Raw genomic sequence first — 23736 nt, forward strand, 5'->3', positions numbered from 1 at the left:
GGACTCGTGGAGACAAAGATACCGAGCACACAGGAAGACACGGGTACTGAGGACACAGGGAGACACATGTACTGATGACACAGGGAGACAAAGATACCGAGGACACAAGAAGACATGGGTACTAAGGACAGAGGAAGACGGGTAGCGAGGACACAGGAAGACACGGGTACTGAGGACGCAGAGAGACAAGGGTACAGCGGCATAGGTTCTGAGCATACAGGAAGACAGGTAGCGAGGACACAGGAAGACACAATACTGAAGACACGGGAAGACACATGTACTGAGGACACAGGAAGACTGGTACCGAGGACACAAGAAGACACAGGTACCAATGACAAGGAAGACACGGGTACTGAGGACACAGAGACACATGTACTGAGGACACAGGGAGACACAGGTACTGATGACACAGGGAGACAAAGATACCGAGCACACAGGAAGACACAGATACCGAGGACAAAAGAAGACGGGTACTGAGGACACAGGGAGACAAGGGTACAGCGGGCATAGGTACTGATGGCACAGGGAGACACAGATACAGAGGACACAGGAAGACATGGGGTGCTGTGGACACAGGGAGACAAGGGTACAGCAGGCATAGGTACTGAGCATACAGGTAGACAGGACACAGGAAGACACGGGTACCGATGACACAGGAAGACACGGGTACTTAGGACACAGAGAGACACATGTACTGAGGACACAGCAAGACACAGGTACTGAGGACTCGTGGAGACAAAGATACCGAGCACACAGGAAGACACAGATACCGAGGACACAGGAAGACACGGGTACTGAGGACACAGAGAGACAAGGGTACAGTGGCATAGGTACTGAGCATACAGGAAGACAGGTAGCGAGGACACAGGAAGACACAATACTGAAGACACGGGAAGACACAGGTACTGAGGACACAGAGAGACACAGGTACTGAGGACACAGGAAGACTGGTACTGAGGACACAAGAAGACATGGGTACATAGGACACAGGAAGACATGGGATGCTGTGGACACAGGGAGACAAGGGTACAGCGGGCATAGGTACTGAGCATACAGGAAGACAGGTAGACGGGACACAGGAAGACACAGGTACCGATGACACAGGAAGACACGGATACTGAAGACACAGGAAGCCAGGGGTACTGAGTACACAGGTAGACACGGGGTAGTGAAGCCATAGGAAGCTGCGAGTACCATGCATGGTGGTGCTGAGGCGAACACACGGAGTTATATCCAGGGAGCCCTCTCAGCACAGTAATTTCGCCTGAGAGTTCCTCACAAAATTAGGAGGGGGGCCCTCCATGCATCTTGCAGGGGGGGGCCTCAAATTTCGTTACGCCACTGCTTTCTTATTCACTATGTCGAACAATTTCTTTAAGGAATGACCGCTGCATACGTTCTTTATTGTGATTACACCAGAAATGAAGGGTATATAAAAATACCAGGACTGCCATACCAGATGAATCCATTACCACGGTGTGTGTGAAATAAAAAGTGATGTGTGTTTTTTTTTAATTTAAACTATGAAAGGCAGGGACGTCGTAAATTTGACACCACTTATTCGAGTCTGACTTCAGACCTCACAGTACAACGGTAACGCAATGAAGCAGCAGGATAATCCCAGTTTTAAAAACCTGGAAATAATATCAGGCAGGAGAGCAAAGAGAAGAAAGGGACTATTTTGCCCGACCTCATATAAGTTAAATCCAGTCATGTGGGTGAGTTACCAAGTCCTACTGGGATTATGGGTTTTCAAAGGGCTCACAGTGACATCAAAGGGAAGCCCTCTTCCGGTCCACGGTCACACTGCTACAGTGTGACCGTGAACCGAAATATGAAAGTGTTTGAAAATCCTTTACGCTGTGGATATGAAACTAATATCAACCATGGAAAGTAAATAAAACAGACAAATTGATTAACAGCAATTATTTTCTTGAAGAATATTTGAACAAATATATCAGACAGAGTGCCTTAGGGATGTCATCAATGACCCATTGATTGCACTTGTTTTGATTTATCAATACTCGCCCGGAGTGATGGGCGACACCTAAGAGCACCTACAAAACCATTACCTTTTCTAGAAGAATTATCAAAGGCTGTGCCCGGCTCTTATACTTTTAGTTTATCAATTTTGGATCACTCCAAGAACTGGCAGCACGCAACCTTAAATTTTTCATCAGTTCTCCAAATTTACCCATAAAGCAATATGGAATTCGAGGATATAGCACGATCTACGGAAGCAAGGGCAGACACCTTTGCATTTGCCAACGAGGAAGCCACAAGGATATATGCTTTAATACAAGACGATATATCACAGTCATCCACTAGCAGGAGTAAGGAACAGAACATAAAACAGCTATTATACCTGTCTAAACGCCAAATAAATCAAAAACTACATGCTAACACTTTGGTGAAATACCACAAAACGCAACGCATACCCCGTGGTCTGCGAATTGCATTGAAACCATCATTGTGCAAAAATTCAAAAACATTTCAAGATCGTTGGTACGCTATATTAAATAAGTGCAGCCTTGACCTGATTCTCCTCATTATCGAAGAATTGTCAAACATATTGAAAGAATTGGATAAGGAGATATCGGAAACCACGGATGAACTAAGTAAAATGATGACATCAGATGAAATGGAGATTTTCATGAATGACATAAAACAACAGTTGGAAAAACACACCAATGATATTAATGATCGTAAATTGAGGAAATATCGCAGAGACACCCTGGACTACAAATTAGGGGAGGTCTACACCTGGGCGGAGGTGTATGCCCAGAAGAGAAGAAGTCGCCCTTACACTCAGAATACCGAAACCTCATCTTCGGACAGCGACACCACTAACCGACGGAGGAAAACAGGTCCAATGACATCTGGAACCACAACTGAACAAACACCGAGAACATCCACCACTTCTCTTAATACTGATTTTTTAGAACAGGTCGTAGAACCCGACGATCCAGGAGGAGCAAAACAAAAAACAGTTCCACCACAAACAAGGAGTGTGACTCAACCGAAAAAAGACAACAAGAAAAAACCGACTTAGTCATCAATATATCAGACTACTCTTTCACTGATCATGAAATGAAATTACTACAAAAAGGCACCTCTTTCGTACCAACGTCCAGAACAGATTTACTTGAGCTTGAAGTCAGCACATTTAAACTGACCAGAAAGTTAAAACTACGTCACTTCTTCACTAATATAATGCCCGCATCTGGAGAAAAGGAACCGGACCCTCTAATGGGACTAAAAACATCTAGTTCATTCCAGGCTCCTCAAAGCCATAAAACGATTGACCTATTCGAACAAATGGTCAGACAAGACCTATCATCGATAAACTTTGAGAAAAACAAACATAAGAATATCACACAAAAAGATCGAGACACACTCAAAAAAATAGCTAACAACCAAAATATAACTTGCACTAAGGCTGACAAGGGCGGAGCCCTCGTCATTATGAACTCAACCATGTACCACCAGAAAATAAATCAGCACCTATCTGACGATTCGACCTATTTACAACTACCAGGGAATCCTACATCAGAATACACGAGGATCTTGACTGAAATAATAAACAAGGCCTTAACACAGGGAGTGATCAATCAAAAGACTAAGAACTTTTTGCTAAAATCTAACCCTAGAAGCCCCAATATATACGCGGTACCAAAGATACATAAAAATTTAATGGATCCTCCAATTCGACCTATAGGGTCAACCCGCAATAGTATACACCAATCCATAGGTCAATATTTGGACCGCCACCTCCAACCTATCGTTCAAGCCTTACACAGTTATATCCGAGATACAACAGATTTCCTGAAAAAATTGGAGACCATCACCATAGACCCTAATGAAGAACTGTGGTTATGCACCGCTGATGTCAACTCGTTATACACGACCATCCCACACCAAGAGGGCATAGAAGCTATGGAACAGGCCATCTTGAAACTTGAAGTAGACGAACCCATGAAAATATTTTTAATGGAGTTAGTTATGTTTACTTTATACCACAGTTACTTTACGTATAAAGACAATTGGTTTCTGCAACTAGTGGGCACCAGCATGGGAAATAGCGCTGCCCCAGTATACGCGAATATCTTTATGGGAGAATTTGAACAGTCTCATATATGGTCAAACCCAAAGTGGAAGAATAACCTTAGAATGTATGGTCGATTCATCGATGACCTTTTTATTCTTTGGAACGACACACGATTTAATTTGGAACAAGCATTAGTAATGTTGAATGCAGCCAACCCAAGAATACAGTTCACATGGACAATAGATCCTAAAACCATCACATTTTTGGATGTTCAAGTTACTCTACAAAACAATCGAATAACAACGGACATTTTCCGGAAACCCACAGACCGTAACAACATGTTACATTACAACAGTTTTCATCAGTCTTCACTGAAGAAGCATCTTCCGAAATCACAATTAATGAGAGTCAAACGTATCACTTCAGACCCGAACCTAACAAAAATAAGAATGGAGGAAATGAGAGAGCGTTTCAGAGATAGGAAATACCCAGAGGAACTACTAACACAAGCCACAAATGAAGTAGATAAATTAGACCGACGAAACCTACTTCATCAGATTACAAAGAAACAGAACAGTGACCGGATGGTCATAGTGTCAAAATATTCCAATGTAAGCACTGAGTACAAAAACATAATACTTAAACATTGGCCAATGTTAGTATTAGAACCAGACTTTAAAGACATGTTTAAAGAAAGACCAATATTTGCTCATACAAGGAGTAAAAATTTGGGAGAGATTCTGAAACAATCAACAGAACCCTCACTAACAGCAAAAGGAACTAAACCATGCAACAATTGTAACAATTGTCACAATGTCATTCCGGGAAACATGATAACTCATCCCATGAGAGGATACAATATCAGATTACAAGTGACAGCAACGTGTGATTCTAACAACCTCATATACCTCCTCAAATGTCCTTGCGGAAAAGTTTATGTCGGCAAGACCGAACGTAAACTGAAGACTAGGGTGAACGAACATAAATCTAATATTCGCACAAACAACCTAAAGTCATCAGTTGCAGCACACTTTTTGGAAAAGAACCATAATATATCCCAACTGAGATTTATGGCTTTGGAAATCATCCAAAAAAAAGAAGGTAGAGACAATAACAGGATGTTGCTACAACGGGAAAATTATTGGATCTATAAACTGAATTCGATTAAGCCCGCGGGCTTAAATGAACGTGTGGAGTTTGCATGTTACCTATAAGACTATTACAATGGCAATATCATGCCACCCTGTTCTGTCCTGATCCCAGCCAGTGGGTAGTCCACAAGACCTTATTCCTGTTGAATGTATTCCTGTTTAACACATTTTTTAATGTATTATTTTAATGCATTATTTTATTCTGTTAGTTTCCTCTTGTTTATAATGTTAGAAATTATCATTTATTTAGATAGCGTTTAGACGCACTTTGTTTACTTTGGCTAGATCCGGAGTCTTTCATCTAGCTTTATTATCCCACACCTAGTCCCCTTTCTAGGTCTAGGTCACATGACACACATAGTTCGGCGTCTATTTCAACACGCCATAAACCATCCGGTTTACTAAGCCGTCTCCGGCGTCCGGAACGATTGAAAGTTTCACTAAAAGTAAGTAATGCTGAATTTGTAGCACCGCTGTATGCGTGCAGTTATTTCTTTTAACTTTGCACGGTTACGCTACTTTTAAAGCCTGAACCCATATGACGCCCCTTACTTCCAATCGTATTTAACCCTGCATGCCTTTTATAGAACTTTATTTAAAGTACCCACATGTTGTTTGCACCGACTCGGTTTCTTTTTAGACCACATGCCCGTAGCAAACCTGATTACACACATTATCGGTGATAGTAAGGGTAACACGCACTTTTAATTTAATTAATTTTGTTAGTCACCCTATTAGTGATATGTTTTGGACTAGGAATAAGGATTATATCAATATATCGTTTCATTGTAGATGCTCCCCGATGAAGGGCGGTGGCCCGAAATGCATTGGAGCGGACTTTATGTTTTGCATTTGTGAAATATGAAAGTGTTTGAAAATCCTTTACGCTGTGGATATGAAACTAATATCAACCATGGAAAGTAAATAAAACAGACAAATTGATTAACAGCAATTATTTTCTTGAAGAATATTTGAACAAATATATCAGACAGAGTGCCTTAGGGATGTCATCTATGACCCATTGATTGCACTTGTTTTGACAGTGCGAGAGCAGCCACAGTGCTGAAAGCCTGCTGCTTTCGGAACGTTTTTATGTAACTGCGGAGTTCCGCTGGGTAAACTCCACGAGTTCCGCCCACCCCTAGTGTATACGTGTTTTTGAGTGTTTGGAAGCCATTATCAATCACTTTAAATGTTGTTCGCATTATTTCTCTGTCTGCCATATAATTCTTTGTGTGGCTTAATGTTGATTGGTTATCAAACTTTTATAGAGTTTCTCTGCTTTTTGAGAACAATAAAAAGAAGATCCGTCTGACATCATTACTATTAAAATAAGAGAACCTTGGCTGAAAGTTTTGGGGATTATATATGGTCGGGCCCTGTAATTATCCCACTTTGTATAACGACATATTTCTCGGGGGCTACTTGTCCTACGTATGTAGTGGTGACCATAGTGATAGAAACAAAACAATTCTTGCTGATTTTCACAATCTTATCAGGAATATAGTTCCCATTCATCAAAAGCAAGGCTGTAATTGGCATCATAAACCCCCTTAGAAGAAAGAATTATGCACTATCAATCCAAACATAAGACTAAGGAGGAAAAAAATGTCTGTCACAAACCAACAAATTGTAATCCATCTGCAACATTGATGAATTGTAGAAGGACTTGTTATGCCGCTTTATATCAAAATCTGCTTCTGAATCCTTTTCATACTGCACAGCTTCTTGAGGGGGACCCTTTCAATTGATGTTGGCTCGGTTGGTGGCTCATAGCAAACCACAGCAGTTGTTTAAAATGTAGGATTGTTGAAATCACAGCATCCAGCTCCTCTACGAAAGCCGGTACCTGGTGTACAGAATTTCAGAATGGCTGTACTCTTTTTGGGATAGTCCTTTTGGAGCAGGGTTAGTATGCACTGTTCTGCTCCAGAAGCATCTTGTCAGTGGGGTCTGCTGAACAGAATCGGCCACATAATGTTTTTTAATGTGATTGTAGGACTCCCTCCTATTTTTTTCCTTGAACCTGGCAAATGCTGTAGTATCACAGTTTGAGTGTTTTCTATCCAAAGAACTTCAATGGATATGATGTCCTGAAAACTTGATTTCTAGAATTTTTTCTCGTACTAAATGTGCCTGCTTTGGGAGTCAGCAGCTTTAAGAATTTTATCTACACATGTAACAGCCTGTGGTTCACATTAGATCAAATCAGGAAGTTTATTTCTGATGTCTTGAATATTCTGCAACAAATTCAAATTCACTGATGTAGCGGGTCAACGTAATCCTACTCTGGTGCATAGTTTATAGCGCCAGTTACTCCCCCTCCTGTAAGATTTGGTCTTCTTCCTCCCCTAAGGGGCTTCATCCCTTCAACTTCTGGATGCGTTGGCCCAGCTATGCCGATGCATTTATTCAGTGAATTTTATAATGTAATCATTTTGGGGTCTATGTGAACTTTCAAGGCCCCACTCCCTAGTAGGGTAGGTTCTCACTTTGTCCTGATGAAATGCCACTAATGCTCCTGGCTTCCAGGCATGAAGCATGTTGACCTCACTTAACACTTAATGAAAGTATCACAGTATATTGACACTCTCGATAGCTCCCCTGCTTTTAATATGTCAAGGGAACCACCACCCCATTAAAATCTTCTGGGGGTCCCATAGACTTTTTTTTAACCACCTGTGCACCACCCTACACTTACACCCCCTTACTTGCTCGCATCATACAGCTTTAAGATCAAAAAATCTAGCCCAAATAGCCCCCACTGAGGGGCCGGTCTGGCATTTCAGCGCTGACCCAACAAGGAGCGCCCTATGATGAAGCATGACACTACTGGGTGTGTGAGGGCCCTTTGATCTGATATATCGGATCTCGCCTTCCCCTGGATCAATTCCACCTAATTTGCAAGGGTCTCCCTCCAGTAGGAGGAACTGCACCTGTCTGATAATTTACTGTTCACATAGGAGCGTAGGTGCTCAACCTGCTTAGAAATCTGTCTTTTTACCCTTCACTTGATAATTGGCTACCTTGGTTTTCGCCACAGTGCACCCTTAACTCAGTATACCCTGAGCAGACTGGAACAGTAAACTGATTACACTAACACAATGTGCTGTCGCAGCACCGGTGCAAACTCTGGTTTGAAACTGCACCTGAGTCTTTCACTGGAGGCAGACCTGCTTCAGTTTAAAAATGGGGCAGAGAAGCCCATTCATGCGGGTGAAATGTGTTACTTCACCAGCCTGTAACAAGGATGCCTCTGAGGTCCTAGGGACCACGACAACCATGCTATGTGCCATCTTCGATGTGGTGTGTAATCGCCCACGGCTGGCTAGAACGTGGAATGCCTAAGCAGGCAACTCCGGATTGATCCATGACTGTCCTCACGTTGAGTTTACCATTGCACCCATGTCTGTAATAGGGCAAGGTCCCAGTGGCTAAGTGTTCACTCATGTGTGTGCATGGGACCACACACCCTTATAAATGAGGGAGCGCCCCCTCGTAATCAGGCGGGTGCACATCTTGTGCAGGCGCGATCCATATTTCACAAGAGGTTGCACACGCACTTCGGCCCCTTCTGTAATACCAGAGTGCCTCAAAAGTGAATACAGGCACTTAGACCATTTGCACCCCATTTACCCTTTTTCATGATCTTATCTACGGAAGACAATGCCAGCAGTGATGTGATCCAGACTGCGTCCCACACTTTGTGTGTTCTGTAGGTGTGTGAATTTGAAAACTTAAATAACGGAAGAACGTTCAGTGGCGGCTGGTTCATAGGGGCGAAAGGGGCGTTGCCCCACTAGACTCGGGACAAGGGAGCAGCCTCAAATGAAGTGCTCACTGCTCACTGCCCCTTGTCGGACTCGAGTCTCGATTCCGAACACAAATGAAAAATGATTCTGTTTTCTCTTTTCTTGTGGTTTTTTTTCCCTAGGAAGGGAGTCGGAACGAGGTCACAGCCAGTCAGAGACACCTCCTTCGCATGTGCTGGCCAGGGCGAGGACTATTGCTCGCCCTCGCAGCACATACGAGAGGAATGATGTCATCCTAAACCTGCTCTCCAAGCCCTCCATTGGCTCCCGATGGAGAAGAGAGTTGAGTTTAAGGCCCTCTCAACGTGCCACCGCATTCTGAGCGGCAAAGCCCCTGTGCCGCTCCAGAGTCTGGTGTCTCACTATGAGCCTACCTGCAATCTACGGTCCTCTCAGATGGGACTACTGGTGGTTCCCAGAGTTAGGAAGGCACGGATGGGGGGGAGATCTTTTAGATATCTTGCTCCCAAATGCTGGAATGTCCTGCCTCCAGACCTGCGTCTTGAACCATCAGAGGTCCAGTTCAGAAAAAAACTGAAAACTCACCTTTTTAGTAGATAACTCCTGAGGGAGGGGGGATGGCAAACTGCTCACTTATCATAGCGCGGGGACACGCCTTCTGGCGTCACCAGGCGCTTTACAAATGCCCTAAACTAAACTAAACTAAAGGAGTGGCCAGAGAAAGCGCAGAATGAATGGTTTCGCCTGGGGCGCCTAAGCTGCGCCCAAGGCGACTTCAGTAGCGCGCCACTGAAATCAATGGCAATGGGCACGGCAGTGGGTGGCAACAACCGGAGCACTCTCCCTTCGCCTTTGCGCTAGTCCCAGACTTCCTGATTGGACAGTGGGGAGGTGAGGGAGTGGGCTGCGGATTGCAGAAGAGCCCGCCAACCCCTAAGTGCCCGAGGCAGTGGGAAGGAGAGAGGTGGGCTGCGAGCGGGAGAGTATGAAAGAAGAGTGGAGCATGGAAGATACCAGTGGCGGCTGGTGACATTTGAAAGTGGTAGGGCGTAAAAGTTTGGGATGAGTGCCCAGTGGCGAGCGAGCGAGGCCAACTGTAACAAGGAGGGTCCGTGGGGGTGGGGGGGGTTCCCCCGGGAAATTTAGAATAAACAGAGTGTGTGTGTGTGTATAAATATATATGTCAGCAGTTTTCTTTACAAGAAAGAAGGTGAGTCGCACTCCTGGAGGTAATTTCCGAAAATCTTTTATTTCGTTGCAGTTTGCTGGCCAAATTGTGTCCCAATGCATTTCAGTCTCTCCGAGACCTTTCTCAAGGGGGTCAGTGGCATCAATGAAGGAAGGAGCGGTATCACGGCCTCATGGTCTTTATGTTCGTCACTCAGGCTGGATGACTTGATTGCCCCCTGGTGGGCGCCGTAGTCGGCTGGTCCGATGAGGTTTGTGGTTTTTGTAGTCCGCTCCTGCTGCCCTCTTTAACTCCGTCGGGGAGCGATGCCTCCTGTTGCTGCTGTATACCTTCGCCTCGGTTTCCTATGTTTATATATATATATACTGCTGTAAGAGGTAGTGATTTCGAGTATCCACTAATGTGTGGAAACTTACCTGACTCGATCCATACTCAAGAAAGGCTCCATAAAGGTGCGCTTAGAATGTATTGACTGGGATGGTGGGGGGCCGGAGTTAAATGTTTCTGGTGTATTGTTTTATTTTACCAGCACTTTTAGACGGCAAACATTTGAAGCTCGGATTTTGAGGATTTCGTCAATTAAGACATTTGCAAATTATTTGACAGTGAAACAAATGTACCTGTTCAGATTTGAAATGTTTTGACAGGTTTTATTTTTGTTGCATGCTCATGCAAACATAGTGCCCGTCGTTTAAATCTGCTTTAAAAAAAGCTAGTTAGACCTGTTGTTGTCTGTGTAAAGCGGGCGAATGCTGTTTACCATTGGTTAACGATGTAAACTCATTGACAACACTAGAGGGCGTGCTAAACACGCAACGGACTCGAAAAACTCCTTAATGTATCATGCACGTGTGATTCTGGTGAGCTGCATTGCCGGCATAATAATTTGCGTTGAGAAAGCTCTTGTCCCAGTGATGCTGCCGAGCCGATACGCCGTTTGATACTTGTTCCTCATTCACTGTTTTGTGTATGTATCCCTCTTACGCGCCATGGATTTACATAACAGTATACAATCGACAATTCTGTAAAATAGGCCTGCGGTCTATAAAGAGTCCCCATATGTATTTGCGTTGTTTGGGACTTTTTATTATTATTTAAATATATTGTTTCTAAAGCGCGAACTCCAACCTTCCATTTACAGTACGCTCTATGGGATATACAATAACAATTGAAGCATATGGTGAAAGAAATTCGGAGCGTTAATAGTAATAGAAGTAAAGGAAGCAGAGCATGAAATAATTGAGATAAACCTACAAAAAATAATAGTAGTTTACGTAGGGCATTTCATGTCCACAAAGCTGTACAAGATTTCAATAATATGAAAGTGGGGCTAAGTAATTGTGTAATAAATGGTATTAAACCATGTTATATATAAATACATTTATTGAGCGCACGAATCATCGCCGAGGGGATCTCTATGTATACCATAAGATATGAAAATGGTTAAAGGCGCACAGTAATTGGTTCTCCAGAGCAGTGGTTCTTAACATTGTGACTTCTGTGGACCCCCACTGAGTCATTGCTGGAAGCTTGGGACCCATGCCCTAAGCAATTTCTATAATTTGAACTTCGAAACAATACAGGGAAATGCAAAACACGTATACAACCAAACAAATGCTCAAATATTAAAATATTTTGTTTAATTCACAAGCAAATCTAGAAAAAGTGTTCACATTTTCAATGTTGTTGTTTGCACTTTATTTTAATTTATTAATATTCTTTAATTTTGTGAAATAGTTGCGGACTCCCAGAGTAGGCCTCGTGGTCCTTGGACCACAGGTTAAGAATCACTGGTCTGGAGTATGAACATTCCAATCCAAAAGTGAGTACAAGACATAGCTGAGTACAATAAAAGGAGTAAAGCTAGAGCCTTTCAAGCCAAAACACAATCCGCAAGGCCCTGCACCGCAAAGTGGTTACATTGAACTGAGGAAGTTCTGACTGACGAGAATTAAGACAGTGACGATACACTCTCAATAGCGTAACGGAAAATAATGGACCCCTGCAGAATGTTAGGAGGGGCCCATTAAACTCCTATATCTCACAGATATCGATTGGTCTTGAGCTAAATGGGGCCCCATTAAATGGCTGAAGGGCCCCTGTAGGATTGCCGGGGACCCCTTCACCGTAGGGTCCGCAGGGGTGTGCGTTACGCCTCTTGTCACTATTCATTTAATGTGGGGGTGAGTTTAGGCTAGTGAGCTTGTTAGATGAGGTAGTAAGTCCACCAGCGGTCTTACTTTGGGTCAGTGGACAGGCCCCCTAAACTGTTGTCTACTGTTGTCCATTGTTGCCTGTGCACAACAGTTTCAGAGTGTAAAGAGCGCTGCATCAGGAGTTGGGTGTCCAGGCACGTCGAGGACCAGTGTGTGTGTGTGATATTCAAAGTACGGCCCAGGGCTGCTTGTGGCCCTCTTTACCTGTGCATGCGGCCCCCCTGGTGAACCGCAGAACAAGCTGCTGTTTAGTTGCTGAGCGCTAATATTCAGAAAAATATGTTAAATAAACGAGCAATCATTTAGTAACCTGCAAATAAATGCTTGCCTGTTTATTTAAAAGTTTTTTAGACTTCTTTACACAATCACTTACCCACCCCGACCCACTACCACAAACCCTGGGGGCATCATTGCGGCCCTCGGTCACACCACCGACCGTACTTTGCAGCCCCTGGGCAAATGTTTGCCAGTACCCATGCCTTAGGATGTCCATTTAGATCCAAGACTCTCTGCACTTCCTTTTTATTTGCTATGGTTGTTCTGTTGGTGAGTAGCCGTGAATAGTGTCTTGTTGTGTTTGGAATGTCATTCTAGACCTGAGGGAAGTTAATAGCCATCTCCTTTATATGCCCTGAGAGAGGTTTATGTTGTACGCATTTGTATTGCATGTGGTCCATCATTTTATTGCCTCTCAGTGCCAATGGGGGGTCTGTTAATATCTCGCCCCGGTTTAGAGGATTCCATCAAAGACCAAAGTCTGATTGTTTATGAATTTTAGTCTGTAAGCATCACTGTGAATATAGTTGACGTTTTGTAGGTAAACCAATGTGTTGTTACAACTGTTAATCTTTGCCTAATTTCTTGCCATGGTACTTGCATGCATTTTTAGTTGTTAGTAGATGTGTGTATTACCTGGGTGGATTTGGCAAACAACCCGAATATTGATATGTTTTCCTGCCTTGGTTGTGTTGGGTGAATGTTACAGATTTTATTCAGAAGTGTTCTGTTTTATGTTGTTGTGGTGCTCTGATGTGTATTAGTTAATGTACACACCCACTTGGTATGTCTGTGCAGGGTTGAGTGTCTCACCTTGGTGTCCCTTTCTGCCGCTAAGAGCCCCAGCCAACAAAGAAACAGTTTGTTCGCAGCAGTTGATTCCATGACTGAGTTTGTTTATAGCCTCAGTTGTGGACTGTGGTACTACAACTTAATTTAACTTCAGTGTCTATTAGCAAGTGAGAAATGCTACTGTATGGCCAGCTCTAATAGCAGAGGATCAGCCTGTGCGTACCCTGCCAGCCCAGTGCTTTCCTCTCTATTATTCTATATTAAAAAAGCATAACGTGTCTAGACTGAAAAGTGAATTTGCCTGATGCGTTTCTAGCAGTCCTCCTGCTCTGAAATCAGCAGAGAAATCTCTGCTTCTCTCCGAGGTTACCTCTGTAGCTTGCATTCTGTTCTGTCTTCGTCAAAGTTAAACCAGTGGTTGATTGGAGCATCTACTAGGTTGTGTTGTAAAGTACCCGTAATGTTCCTTCCTTCCCTAGGTGGACTACTGTTGCGTATTCTGCGGGTGGTTGTTTATCAGTTGCTCCTTGGTGTAGCCACCATAGCATGTATAATGGCTCGGTGTATAATGTCTGTTTCTGTGGATTGTTCCCTGTTGCTCTTGAGTGATTTCCTCAGCACGGGCAGTAGCTGATTGTTCAATACCCATTCCTATGCTTTGCTCGCAGCCACATGTAGATGGAAACCTCAGGCATATTATATGACTGATTATATAATAGTTTCAACTCTGCGGCTCCATGGTTATTCATCGAAGCATGTAGTACATACAACTGGTTGTATTGTGCCCATTCCTAAAGTTTGCCCCTGGGCACACCCGTTGTGTCACCTTAGGCATACAATTCAGCTGCTCGTATAATAGTTTCTCCTCTGTCACTCCCTGTTGGTCGCATCAGTGTATATAGTCTGGTTTACTGTGACTATGGGTTGTTATTCTCCAGTTCTTTGTGGACTTCTCAGAGCATAAACCTTGGTTGGGTGCTTAATGGCAATTCCCTTGGGTTATTTCTCCCTTGCCCCACTGTGAACTCCCAAGCATATGTTACAGTAGATGCAAGATTTCTCCCTCCAAGAGTACCCTTCCTTCACCTGAGAACATCCGATACCAATATCTCTGTGGTTTAACCCCTTCCACGCTGATGACGAGCTGGGCTCGTCATGGCGTAGCCTCCTCGCACGCTGATGACGAGCCCAGCTCGTCACGTAAAATGCGCTTTAAAAACTCTGCGCGTACGAGCGGAATTCCGCCCGCACGCATGCGGTTAAACTGTATGAAACAGCCCTTGCCTGATATTATGTATCGCAATGCATGCACAATAGCAGCTTTTCTGCCACTTTTATCATATACTACGTGTTTAATAGGTAAAAGAATGAATATGCCTCTTCACGCTGCATACCATTATCCCGCATGCTGTCACAACGTGGTTGTAACAACGACCGCGTTGTGACAATGCATACCATTACTCCACAAGTTGTTACAACGACTTGCGGATAGGGGGCGCTGAATTTTGGAATAGTAAAATTTACTATTCCAACTCCAGTCTGTGCGGACTTTAGGGAAGGTGTTGGATTTTAAATCCAACACTTTCTCCCCGCCTCCGCAAGTCGTTGTAACGATTTGCAGAGTAATGGTATGCACTGTCACAACGCGGTCTTTAAAACAACTGCGTTGTGACCGCACGCGGGGTCACGGATGCAGGGTGATGGTGCTTTACCTAAAAAAATAAGTGTGGGAGCCCAAAGTTTTGTTGAGAAGCCAGCAGCCGACCCCGTTGAATTTCAGGAGTGATAAATACCAAGGCAACATGGTATTAATTCCACCTAATGCATTTTCATACACCACTAGACTCACTCTGCTCTTTTATCTCACTCTTTCAGGTACTTTTTCATCCCTGCTTTCTTTCTTTATTACTGTTTTTCTCTCATTCTCTTCCTTCCTCGTTCTTTCCCCTTGTGGGTTTGTCTTTGACTTGCTCCGGGTTAAAGTCTGATGAGGAAAGGTTAGTACCAATCCCCAAACATAAGTGCCCATGGCCCCACCAGCAACCATCGGCTCAAATTCAGCACTGCCTACACCCGATATGTAGGCATAGTATTATGTTTTTAGTGTCATAGTTTGAGTATTCTCTGCCATACACGTACAACACCAACACACTTCCACATCGGCTGCTCTCACAGTTTTCTCTCATCTATACACAACACCTAATGCTTAAGGCTCCAGTCTCTCTCTCTCTCTCTCTCTCTCCTTCTCCCTCCCCCCTCCCCCTCTCCCTCTCACCCTCTCCCTCCCCTCTCACCCCCCTCTCCCTCTCACCCTCTACCTCCCCTCTCACCCCCCCTCCCCTTTTTACTTAATTCACGCATAGGCACATTGACAAAATACAATAAGAGCGCAATTCTGGTCATTACTCACAACATGAAAACACTACTCCTTTGGGGCCACATTACGGATACACACTTTTCGATCAAAAGCACTCTCACAGAGTACTTTGCTTCCAGTTGGCAACAGCTGTTCAGCGCCTTGCCAAGGGCCTGTAGCTCTACATAAATGCATCTTCAGTACAAAACAATACAGCCGGGGGATTAAGAACGAGATCCTGGTAAAGAGAGAACCCATAGTTGACAGACACAGGGAGAGAAATCAAGAAATAAACAATATTGTTTCAGATACTGCACCCCTGATGAATACTTTAATGTAAGACGTAGACATTTTTTTAAAAATTGGTTTTTCATTAACATGAGATACCACAGTAACAGTTCTTATCATGCAGAAGCTCACTCAGGTTAATCAGTATACCAATGCCAGTTGTCTCTTACGGGTGCAGTCCAGGGCGTAATCGGATGCTTTAAGAGTCCATAATGTCCTTGTAATTTGACTTCCTTACGCAGTAAAAAAGAATGGAACATAACCTACCACATTCCTTTGTCCTATCCTTTTTTTTAATTACACATGAGGTAAGAGGGTTGGCTACAGCATTTATTAGAGCAAATACACTGGAGACACAAGAGCAAGCCCTGTGGGGTGTGGCTCACAGAATAGTGAGTTAAAAAAGAGGTAAGGGGAGAGGGTTTGGTGATGTAGGGAGCATGAGGCGTAGTGTACATGAACGTTGTATGATAGGATCCCTAAACGTCAAGCGTCTCTGTGGCGATCACAGGGGCGGTCACTGGGTGTGTGAGGAGATAAGTTCTGTGAGGGTCCCAAATGTCCCGGGGCCGTGAAGCTAGTGGGAGCAGTTCAGCATAGTTGCTCAGTTGCTCTTGACAGTAAAGTAGGTCACTGAGCCAGACCTTAAACTTTGGCGTTCGTCCCCTGCCCCATCTACAGGCAACACAGCTTTTAGTCATTAGCAAGACAGTGGCGCTATACCGGCAGTACGGCTTGGCAATGAGTGCAGTGTATTCCAGTAAAGCAACCAGTGGAGTGCACTCGAGTGATAGCAGTGTCATCTGCTCTAGGGCAGTAAAAACCTGTTCCCAGTAGTCGTGTTCCTCCGGGCCAAGTGAAGGAAATCCGCCTCCGAGGCATTGCACCTATCACAGCGGACTGTGTCTTTCAGTTTATACCTATGCATTTTGACCTGGGTGTAATAAAGACGGTGCTAGAATTTAAAATGCGTAATGTACAGTCTGTTACTTGCAGAGATTTGTTGTGTTTGCTGGCAGCAGTATGTCCATTGGTCGTCCGTGAGCTCTTGTCCTAACTCTAAGTCACAGTGCGTACAAGATGGGTAAGGTGATACAGTCTGCAGCGTGTGTATGGTATGGTATAATATGGATACCATGTGACCCGGAGATTTTGCATGGGCACAGGGTCGGCTAACCAGTGTTCCACAGCAACTTGCGACATATAGCGGGAGGATCGAACCCAGCAGTAGGCGTAGTGTGCTTGAGCTAATAAGTAATAAAGTTCAAAATTTGGGATGTCAAACCTCCTAGAGAGTAAGGTCTAGTAAGGATGTTCCACTGTAGCCGCGGTTGTTTGCCTCCCCATACCAACCTGATAATTTCCAAACGTAGCGCCCTAAAAAAATGCCTCCCAATATGATAAGGGATATTTAGGAACAAGTACAACAGTTGTGGGAGAACCACCATTTTAATCAAGGAGGCTAGAGAGAAAGGTAGTGCGATCCAGTGGGTATCATTGTCTGTGATGCGATCCAAGGCAGTGCCATAATTGAGGCGCAGCAATTCCTCCCTGTCGCTGGTGACGCGGGTTCAGAGATACTGCATATCGGAGTTACACCACTCCAGTGGGAAATCTTGGGAGAACTGCTGTGCAGCGGGAGTAAGGGGGAATATCTACGACTTACTCTAGTTTATTTGAATCCCAGAAAGTTTCCCAAATACAATGAACTCTCTTTAGAGGGGATTTATGTTGTCCTGCGGATTCCTGACATATAGAGTAATATCATCCGCATAAAGCGGCAGCAATATTTGGCGCAATTGACATTGCAATCCCTTATCCTGATGGTGTTGGTGTATTTTTGCCGCCAGGGGTTCTATCGCTATAGCGAACAGCAGGGGTGAGAGTGGGCACCCCTGCCTGGTGCCTCTGGTGATGGGGAAAGTGGCAGAAAGGTGACCATTAATGAGAACTTTGGCTGTAGGGAGTTGATATAGAAATCTGATACAGAGAAACAGTGGAGGGAAGCCCATCCGTTGCAATTTGCCCAATAAGTAGTCCCATTCAACTGAATCAAACACCTTCATGACATCTAGGAAGACCGCCGCCAAAGATAAATCAGGATCAACATTATGGAGGATAGAAAAGAAGGTGCAGAGGTTGTGTGATGTCACCCGTCCAGGAATAAAACCCGCTTGGTCTAGAAGAACCAGTTCTCCAGTAGCAGGTTTAATCGATTAGCTATGACTTTGGCTAAAATGCTGGTATCGTAGTTGATTAGAGACAGCAGCCTGTAGGAATCGCATTGTGTGGCAGGTTTGCCAGGTTTGAGAAGGGAAATGATGAGAGCTTCCCTCGTGGAAGGGGGGAGTGATCCAGGCTCAAGGGCGTCTTCATACAATTCTTTAAGGATAGGGGCTAATAGGTCTACATATGTTTTATAGAACTCGATGCGGAGTCCGTCTAAGCAGGGGCTTTGCCTGATTTCATTTGCATTATTGCTTCCCGTACTTCATCTATCTCAAAGGGGGCACAAAGGAACAAGACATAGACATTTATTTTTAAATTTATGATCTGACTTTTTATTTAATCATCTAGTGTATTCTCTTCAGATATTCTTTTGCAATATACTCTTGTTGATCCAAAATATTGGTGTTTGCGGTTTGTCTGGATCAGACATCAATTTACTACTGTTTTTGGCCAAGAAGCATAACTCTTCCTGCAGCCAATGAGCTTAGTGATTAAACTGATTGTTTTGTTGATTGTAACAGTAATGCCTTTGCCAAGCTCAAGTTTTGATTAAACTCCACAATGTTTTTTGTTTGATTTTCCTTGTCATTCCTTTGCAGTGCTATGGAAAGCCATTCCCTGCTGAACCCAAACCTGCAGCAAGGCGAAGGGGTCCTCTCCAGCTTTCGGACAACATGGCAAGAGTTTGTCGAGGATCTGGGCTTCTGGAGGGTTCTGCTTCTAATCGTTGTAATTGCCCTCCTTTCGCTTGGCATTGCATATTATGTCAGTGGGGTGCTTCCTTTTGTAGAAAACCAACCAGAGTTGGTACATTAAAGTCAGTGTTGTTGGTCATGTTACTTTAAGTGGCTATTTCTGCCATCATTATTGCAGCTGATTGTACAGTACTTCCATAGCTATTTATACAATGCTTTCATATTAGAGTATTATTGCATAAATCATCATGCATGATCTTACTAAAACATTAGTCCACTGCATATCAAAGCATCCTTACGTTGTGTTTTTCATTGTTAATGTCTTGTATGGTAAGAGCTGCGGTTCCACGCGAGAGCTGAGACATCACCGGAGCAGCGACAAAATAAAAGCTGTCCACATTAGTAACTATTTGTTTTGCTTCATTGATGTCCTTACTACATACAAATAAAACATTTAGCTTCTGCCATTCCACATTATTTAGCATTGTTTCATAGAACTTCTAACATAACAAGAAAATCTTCGTTTTAACTGCTATGTTTAGCTTTGTCTTTTCAGTCCTTTGCAGTATTCCCTTAAAAGGTTGCCACCCTAAAGTGAAGTAGCATGCATATTTTTACAGCATTTTTGATATTGGAGTGTTGAAGGAGCTATAAATTACTGCCATCTACTACAGCTACAGTTGGACTAAAAAAAGGACAGGATATCACCCATGTGTATTCCTCCAATATGACCTGTATGGTAAAATACACATTATGTTAGTCATCTTTTGGTAGCAAAATGTAAAATTACGCAAAACAAGGCTTTCATCATTGTTATATCAGCTGCCAGGATAAAACCAATTAAATCTAGGACATAATCCTTTATTTGACATTACATTTGCAAACCCAGCACCCAAAATATCAATATTCAGTGTCTTCAATCAATGGGTCAATATTACGCCAACCGATTGGTATTAAACATTCTAACAAGAAGGTATAATGCTCAATCCAGTGGCGAACAGCCCCACACCCACAGCAGGATACATCGTTCATCTGATTTTCACACCCAGCATTGAACACAGGTCACAGATCTATCCGCACTTATGGTCAGACTGCACTTTTATTTCCCCACATCTCTTGAATTTGGGCTATCGCCCATACCAACATGCCAGCACTGAACAGATACCAACACCCAGGAGACACACCCACCCTCAGTGAGTTAGAGTTTGACATACTTTACAAAGTGATTGCACCTACTGCTTCCATTTCAAATACGATAAATTGGAACAACCGTAAAATCACACTTGCCCCTAACAGACAGACCTCAATAAAGATGGGAAAATGCAAGCACAGCTCAAAATGACTAACAGATAGTTCAGCCACGCTATGGTGGAAGGAACAAACCTGTGCCATAACCTGGGACGTAGATGGCATAACTAACAATGGGAGACTGATAAAATAACCTGCACGAGTAGTAGAAGTGGCTATCAAACCGGATTAATAACAACAAACTGGGGGTGTGGGGAACGTCTAAATTCTTACACCCCAATACGACTTCTCAATGACATTCTCATGGTTGATGGGTTGTGGACGGTGTTAAACCTCTATTTCTTGAGGGAATGTGTCCCAAGACAAGGCACCACACAACATATAAAAAATACAGTGCATTGAGTAAGGACAGATTAAAAAAGGGATTTGTTGGGTGGAATTGGACATTTTTTAAACATTTATTACAAAAATTTAAGGAGTGCAATACCAAGGTTTTAAGTGCAAATGCCTAAAATAATTGCCACAAAGGCTCTTAGTAATAGGGCATTACAGAATAATAGGCTTAGTCAAAAAATATTTTAAGTCCCAAATGAGCAGCAAAAGTCAATAAGAAATTGGGCAGCACCCCAAGTAGCATTGGAAAAGTCTCTGACTCAGCCCCCATATTCATGAGTTTAGATAAAAAAACTTCTCATAAGACAAAATGAAAACTGCAGATTCATCCTGGTGTGAATAAAATGATACCATTGTTAGCAAATCAGAACACCGAAAATTAAAGCGCTGTACCTCCTTACCACCTAAGCACTAGCCCACTACATGACTACTAATTTAGCTAGAGAGCACTGAAGTGATTCAAAGATGGCAGAACAAACTAGTTACAAAGACAACAGTGAACTATTGTGAATGCATTTAATACAGTAGGCAGCTGAAGACACTCAAGAACAGTGTAATTCAGAAATAAACAAAAATGGCGTTTAATTTAACTGTGTGCAGCAGAAATAATAAAGTAAACTTTCATGGTGAAACTGCATTTTGAACAAGATGGCACCACAGCCTAATTGAGCCATAGTTAACATAAGCCAAAGAAAAGCACTTTAACGGGTCATTATGTGTACACATGTAATGTCAAGTGTTGATCTGTATTTCACATGTTGTGGATACTGCTCTGTTTTAAAAATGCACCAAAAACTTCCACAAACCCAAACAAGGAATTTTCCAGCATTTGTAAAAAACTTATCAACCATGAAAATATCCCATACGCACATTACACATAATGCTCAGGTTGGCAGCCACATCGATGAATATGGTAAGAAGTGGAGCACTATGGGACTTGTAGTGTGTGTGGACTCTAGTTAACTATGTAAGCACTAATGACATCACTTTATCCATTTAGGACATTGAGAGGCAGTGTACGTTACTGTGTGCTCGTAACAACAATACCGTTACAATAGAAATAATAAGTGAGTAGGTTTGAAATTGTATCGGTTAGTTATGGCGGATCTTGGCGTTCGAACACAATACAGTGGAAGTGTGGAACAACATGGGTTTTGATAATAGAAATTGTGAGGTTCTCCATTGATGCAGCGCTACTCCACAAATAATTTCTGAAACCATATCACTTATCCCTGAAACACCAGAACATGCATTCACTCACCAGTGGGGCCCATATCACTGTGAGATTTGTACACACAATTTCTATCTCACTCTTGGGATCAGTGAATCTCAATGGAGAGCTGTTGTATCATAGCAAAATGTTTAAATTAACTAAACGTTTATATTATATACATCTGCAGTTTTTGAAAGATTACCATGGTTTTATCATAAGAAAATATACATTTAGACATATCGCCATAAGGGTCGATGAGTCTGCTAGTAAGACAATTGGGCGTAGGAAAACTCGAGAACAACTTTAATTTCCCATTTATCTAATTTTATTAGAGCAATTTAACATGTCTAAAAGTTTATTTTCTTTATTTATTTATTTAGTCTTCAAATGACATTTAAACGAAAGTGTCTAGTTCAAAACAGTTAATTTCATTTATTTTAGAAAATTTCAGAAATAACGTTAACATTTTTTAGGTTCAGAACACAAGTTTTAGCAAAAGACAGATAGTTCCCAAAGTCCATTCTCCTAACTCCCTAACTAAAATCCCTTAATAAAGTGCCATTCCTGCAAAGAAAAGTCATAAGTTGAGATAAAGGGGTCTTACATCACAGGAACATCAGCATTCCGACAGCATCTCTGGAGGAAATTAAGAAGACGTTTTTTACTCTGTAAAATCAGCACTTGTTATACCTTTTTCACTAGCTCTATCTATCTAAAAGAGTAACTTTTAAAGAAAAGTTGAGTCCTCATTGGTCAGTTCGGTGGTGGATGAGCATAACCTCATCTCCACATTATACAATTTCTTCCTGTCAGGGTTTTTTTTTAATGCCCCTATTGTCTCTCAAAGTCCGGCCTAGTCAAGTTTCCTTAACTCGCAACTTCAAGTAAAAGTCTCACGTTCAGAACCATTGCTCTCATCATTTGGCAGCCATCTAGACTTCCAGGCCACAGCAGCCTTGAACCGCCTTCCGCACAGGCCCAAGCAGCTCACATTCATTCTCATCTCTTCGGCTGCGCATGCGTTCTGCCTTTGGCTGTCACAGTAAACCAGTGACTCCAACTTGTCACAGGCCTCTCGAGTCAGAATGGGAACTATCATAGAAACAAACTCAAATAAACGTTAATTCTAGAAAAATAGCCTTTCTGTTTACCTGCCCCCTTACTAAGGTTTTCCCTATTAGTAATTACCTAGCAGATAAGCGACACTTATGCGTGATATACTCACTTTAGGTCCCGTTTCCGGCCACAAATACATAAACAAAAGCACATTTATGCTTCATTCCATTATATCAATGCAGCATATTAGTACAGGACACGACAAAATTACATAGTTAGTTAATTATAATTGCAACATAAGCAGAGATTAGTTTCCCACGCGTGTGTATGTCCAAGTTTTTATTCTAGGTTGGTTATTCTCATGCACAACTCTATTGGTTCAGATTACATGTTATCGAAGTGTGACTTCACAAGGGGTGTACACAATTTTGTTTCTCCACCTTGCTCCATCACCATCATGTCTCTTCTCTCTTCATTTCTTTCCTCTTATTGTTTCCGCCTGGTGTAAACAAAAAATATTTTTGATAACCGATCACACTAATCATGGGACTCACTTTGGGTGTATCCACGATACTGGAACATGATCACACTAGTTATTTATGGCAATTTCTATATGGTGTTCTCCGCTTGCGATCTATACACTCTTTACTGATGGTTATCATCACTGAGGGGATAAACGTATCTACATCAACTCGTTGTGGAAACTCTGTGATTTGAACATTGGTGCTCAGGATTATTTTGTTTGTGATTAGGGGCAAATTTGTCGCCTATTTGGAAGCGTGGAGTGGCCGCTTCGCGTTCGTGGAGCATCAC

At 42.8% G+C, this 23736-nt stretch overlaps 1 protein-coding gene across 1 annotated transcript in view; it reads left to right on the top strand.

Annotated features, from left to right (window-relative positions):
• Positions 1 to 19485, top strand: part of ANKRD46 (ankyrin repeat domain 46) — an 82505-nt gene extending 63020 nt beyond the window's left edge. Inside the window, exon 5 of the mRNA XM_078686949.1 lies at positions 18918 to 19485. Coding sequence (XP_078543075.1) covers positions 18918 to 19134 — 217 coding nt within the window. The 3' untranslated portion in view covers positions 19135 to 19485. The remainder of the gene's footprint in view (positions 1 to 18917) is intronic.
• Positions 19486 to 23736: the final 4251 nt, after the last annotated feature.

This window comes from Lissotriton helveticus, chromosome 4_1, assembly GCF_964261635.1.
Source record: "Lissotriton helveticus chromosome 4_1, aLisHel1.1, whole genome shotgun sequence".
Lineage (NCBI taxonomy): Eukaryota > Metazoa > Chordata > Amphibia > Caudata > Salamandridae > Lissotriton > Lissotriton helveticus.